Raw genomic sequence first — 5,259 nt, forward strand, 5'->3', positions numbered from 1 at the left:
ATGTCCAACAGCAGCACAATCACTGAGTTCCTCCTGCTGGCATTCGCAGACACGCGTGAGCTGCAGCTCCTGCACTTCGCGCTCTTCCTGGGCATCTACCTGGCTGCCCTCCTGGGCAACGGCCTCATCCTCAGCGCCGTAGCCTGCCACCACCGCCTCCACACCCCCATGTACTTCTTCCTCCTCAACCTCACCCTCCTCGACCTGGGCTGCATCTCCACCACTCTGCCCAAAGCCATGGCCAATGTCCTCTGGGACACCAGGGCCATCTCCTATCAAGGATGTGCTGCTCAGGTCTTTTTCTTTCTCTTCTTTCTAGCAGCAGAGTACTCTATGCTCACCATCATGGCCTACGACCGCTACGTTGCCATCTGCAAGCCCCTGCACTACGGGAGCCTCGTGGGCAGCAGAGCTTGTGCCCAGATGGCAGCAGCTGCCTGGGGCAGTGGCTTTCTCAATGCTGTCCTGCACACGGCCAACACATTTTCGCTGCCCCTCTGCCAAGGCAATGCTGTGGACCAGTTCTTCTGTGAGATCCCCCATATTCTCAATCTCTCCTGCTCAGATTCCTACCTCAGGGAAGTGGGGGCAGTTCTGTTTAGTATTTTTTTACCATTTGGTTGTTTTGTTTTCATTGTGTTGTCCTATGTGGAGATCTTCAGGGCAGTGCTGAGGATGCCTTCTGAGCAGGGCCGGCACAAAGCCTTTTCCACCTGCCTCCCTCACTTGGCTGTGGTATCCCTTTTTGTCAGCACTGCCATGTTTACCTATCTGAAGCCCCCCTCCATTTCCTCGCCATCCCTGGACCTGGTGGTGTCATTTCTGTACTCAGTGGTACCTCCAGCACTGAACCCCCTCATCTACAGCATGAGAAACAAGGACTTAAAGTATGGACTGAGGAGACTGCTCCTATACATGCTTCTTAAACATCAATAATGAGTTTATAATACATAGTCATAATTATGTGAAATTACTGTGATTCACGTCAGTTCACTTTTATCATTATTTCAGTAATGTTATTCTTAGCATCCTGCCTGTTAATTAATTTATTTAATTTGACCAAATCATCTAATCTACCCATAAGACTAATCTTCCAGTGTAAATTAAGACAATAAAGAAGGCATCAGAAATGAACTGATCTCAGTATCCGTCTCTTCCCATCTTCTCTGGAGCTGGGGGAGCAGCCCCAGCATGCAGGAGGGGCTCAGGGCCAAGAGCCCAGCTGCCACATGCAGGAGCAGCCCTGGTGGCCCTTTGGGGCTGCCCCTCACTGCCCCCTGGGCTCTGCCTCTCTGCTGCCTTTGGGTCGGGGCTGCTGCTTCCCTGGAGCCATGGCCATGGTCAGCAGCAGGACGTGGTCTTGTAAGGAGTGGAACCTGAGCATGAAATAAATGGTATGGAATAAAGGGTGGATAGATATCCTGGTTTCAGTTAGGACAAAGGTAATTTTCTTTCTAGTAGCTCGTAGGGTGCTATGTTTTGGCTTAGGATAAGAAGAGTGCTGATAAGACGCTGATGTTTAATTGTTGCAGAGCAGTGCTTACACCAAGCCAAGGATGTCTCAGCTTCTCTGTCTTGCCAACGGGCAGGCTGGGGGTGGAGCAGGAGCTGGGAGGGGACAGACGCAGGACAGGTGACCCAAACTGGCCAAAGGGGTATTCCATACCATCTGACGTCATGCTAAACAATATATAGGGGTAGCTAGCTGGGGGAGGAGGGCTGGACTGCTCGGGGTTAGGCTGGGCATCGGTCAGCGAGTGGTGAGCAATTGCATTGTGCATCACTTGTTTGTACACATTAGTAGTAGTAGTGCTATTATCATAATTATTGTTATTATTATTGTTATTATTATTTTCCTGTCTTAATAAACTGTCTTTATCTCAGCTCACAGGCTTCACATTCCCGTTTCTCTCCCCCATACCAGAGAGGGAGACGTGAGGATGAGTGAATGGCTGTGTGGTGTTTAGCTGCAGTTGGATTAAACCACAACACCTGGACATGAGAGTTTTGATCTTTGGGGGTGGTAAGAGGAGCATGGGCAGCAGAAAATAATGATTTTGTAGAGGGAAGAGTCATCATGTAATGTAGATCGTGTGGTAACACTGGCTTGTACAGTCATATATGGCCGTAACACTATTTTAACCAGTAGTTTTAATCCCTAAATCTAAATGCTCCTCCAACACTGACAGGAATCCACTTCTGTAACGCTTGAACACAAAGTATCCCTTGAAACAAAACTCACCCCATAACCCCTTTCCCTTACCTTTACTCTCTTGCTCACCCTAATCTCTGCCCTTAACATTAGTATTAAAATGCTCTATTTAAACCTCGGCTTCTAGGCAGATGTGAAAATGAACTAAAGCACAGAGCCTGCCCATACCCTAAACACAGAAGAACACCAAACCTTCCCATTAAACCTTTGTTTACTCTCTAACCCAGAAAGGTGAGTGGGAACTAGAAAGTAGTCAGCTCTGCCTCAGGATCTCCTGCCCCAGCAGGAGGAATGTGACTGTGGCACTGACTGTGAGGTCACTTCTGTCTCTGCGCTTGATAGGGCAGCAGCAGGGACGTGTCAGAGAAAGGGACTGGGAGGTCACTTGTGTCTGGAGGTGGCAGGTCAGCCTTGACTTCTCCCTGGGATCTGCACTTTTGGGCTGACAACTGGCAGTGGCCCTGCTAGGCCAGCAGAAGGCACCTGCTTGGCATGCTGACTGGGGGATCCCCTCTGCCTCCAGAGCCAGGAAGACCCAGACAGAAAGAAGGCCCCAACATGGGTTGTCCTGGCCCTTCTGCTTGAGTCCTTGACTAGGCAGCGGCAGGCACAAGGCTTGGCTGTGTCTAGCCAAGAAGCTGCAAGGCCAGCAGCAAGCCCCTGGCTTGGAAGCTGCTGCTGAGGTGACTTGTGTCTGGTTGGCTGAGAGGCCGTAAGGAGCCTGCTGGGTTGGGATGCCTACTTCAGGAGTGGTTTCCACCCTGATGGATCTATCTGTGGTAGTAGGAAAGAGCAGGAGAGAAAAACTTGCCACAAAGTGTGCCCTGGAAGGTTGGAACTGGCCAGGAGGAGGAAGAAATGCCCCTCAAGTTGTTGTACTCTAGTGTCAGAGGTCACCCTCTGATCAGACCCTAACTTTGTGTTTCAAGAAACAGCTGGTGAGGGTTGACGAGATATGGGTTAAAGCAAGGGATTGCAACTTGTCCTTCTGACTTTACTTGCTCAAACAGTTACATCACTCTCTTCTCACTACCTGAGCTTCATAGACTCAGCACCAAAATACACCATGGAACTCATTAAAATGCAGAAACTCCTAACATCTCTTCCATAGTTTTCTTCAAGTTTTCATGCCTTGTGCAGCTACTTGCAGTGCTTGCATGGTGTAGTTAAGGAAGAAGTTTTCAAAAGCATCAAATATATTTTTTTTCTTTTTCATTTTAAATCCTGAATTTTTCTGCATTTCAGTTTTGAGAATCATTCACCTATTGCTATTCATCCAGGGTGACTTCCTTGCAGACCTGCATCAGGAGAAAAATCAGAGTCTGGAGGTCTGATACCTCCACTGCCAGCAGTAGTCTTTGTCCCTGTATCTGCAGCAGGGCTCAGCACATGAAAACGTTTCAAAGAAAACTCAAGGAAAGATTATAAAATGAAATGAAATGAAATGAAATAAAATGAAATAAAATAAAATAAAATAAAATAAAATAAAATAAAATAAAATAAAATAAAATAAAATAAAATAAAATAAAATAAAATAAAATAAAGTTGAAATGACCATTGGATCCTGAGACATTCTAAATGAATCTTAGTAGACAACTGGACATCCATGGTTCTCTTGGGTCTTCCGTTGAAAACTCAGGTTGAAAAGTAAAGAAAATATATCTTCAAGTGCCTGTAGCTATATCCATGAGCTTGGCCTCTTTTGGGAAATTGTTCCCTTCCAGCCACGGAAAACTCAATTGACTGACATGAAAAGACCTGCCCAGTCAATAGAGTAGGGCAGAGTCCTACTTTCTGTGCAGAAGATGCACAGGATGCAGAAGGCAAAAAGAATTGCATTGTGTCTGACACTACTCTGGGACGTGTAACCCAGGTCAGGCAACTTTACCTTAGTGCTGACAAGTCCATCCCTAAACCACGCTCCCAAGCTCTACATCTACACCTTGGCTCTCCAGTCGATGACCCAGCTCATGGATGGCAATCAGGGAGTCTCGGCTAGCCTGACGCTGCCTCAGGTGCGCCACCATGGTAGCCATTGGCACCTGCTGTTCTTCAACCCTCAGCAAACCCCCAACAGAAGGATTCTGTGGAAGGCCAAGCAAGGTAGACAACAGTTTCATGTCCTTTGTCTACAAGGCAACTCTGCCAAAGCTCCACCGGTGGTGCCCTCTTGGAACTTTGAAGTTCCCTCTCCTGAAGCAGTCTATGCCGAGGATGCACATAGCATCCGGACCAGTCCCAATGGGATGATTTTGCCATTCCTTCCCAGTTAGACTCACTTCAGCCTCCGGTACAGTTAACTGTTGGGATCCCCCTGTCACACCAGAAATACAAGTGGTTCTACCTCTTTGTAGCTTGATGGCATCAGGGTACTATGTGCACCGGTGTCCAGTAGAGCCCAATACGTTTGTGGAGCTGATGTGCCAGGCCATAAAATATAAATGTCCAGTAAACCCGATTGTCCCTTTCCTCCCCTCCTCCTCCTGACTTGAAGCAGGACTCCTCTAGTCCTGTTCATAGTATTTATTATGGTGTCTGCTAGACAAACCAATGGAAACACGTCCCACCATGGCACTGTCATTCCATTGGGCAAGGGAATGGAGCCGACAGTCATGGGACATATTTGGGTGGGGAGGGTGGGGCCCAGCAGAGACAAGGAGTCAAGGCAGTGGGCTGGGGTGAGGCCAGCAGAAGCAGCCCAAGGGGTGGTGCTGCTAGTGAGGACACGTTTGTGGCAGCAGCCTGAGTGGGAAGCAGCTGTGCGCAGGTGAGGGGAGGCCAGGAAGCGCATGCCAAGAGCGCTCCTGCCAGCAGAGCCAAGGCTGGGACTGAGCTCAAGGGCAGAGGCAGGCCCAGGGCAGGGGGCTGCAAGGGTCATGCTGAGCTCCCTGCCCCTGCAGCAGCCGCCCTGGCCCTCGGCCTCCTCTCCCCTGCCCCTGCAGCTCTGGGCTCCCTTCGCACAGCCCTGGCTCTGCAGCACCAAGCCGTGCTGGGAGCCCTCCCCTGCATGCTGCCACCGCTCCCTGACGCTGTTGTTGCCCTCTGCC

General features: G+C 49.3%; 1 protein-coding gene across 1 annotated transcript; it reads left to right on the top strand.

The window, feature by feature from the left end:
* On the top strand, nucleotides 1-936 carry LOC140000073 (olfactory receptor 14C36-like). Its single transcript, XM_072029803.1, has one exon. The coding sequence runs from the start codon at nucleotides 1-3 to the stop codon at nucleotides 934-936; it is 936 nt and encodes a 311-aa protein (XP_071885904.1).
* Nucleotides 937-5,259: the final 4,323 nt, after the last annotated feature.

This window comes from Anas platyrhynchos, chromosome 31, assembly GCF_047663525.1.
Source record: "Anas platyrhynchos isolate ZD024472 breed Pekin duck chromosome 31, IASCAAS_PekinDuck_T2T, whole genome shotgun sequence".
Taxonomy (NCBI): Eukaryota; Metazoa; Chordata; class Aves; order Anseriformes; family Anatidae; genus Anas; species Anas platyrhynchos.

Excerpts from the sequence above, each read along its gene's own strand:
- LOC140000073 (XM_072029803.1), top strand. The coding sequence starts at position 1 with ATGTCCAACAGCAGCACAATCACTGAGTTCCTCCTGCTGGCATTCGCA.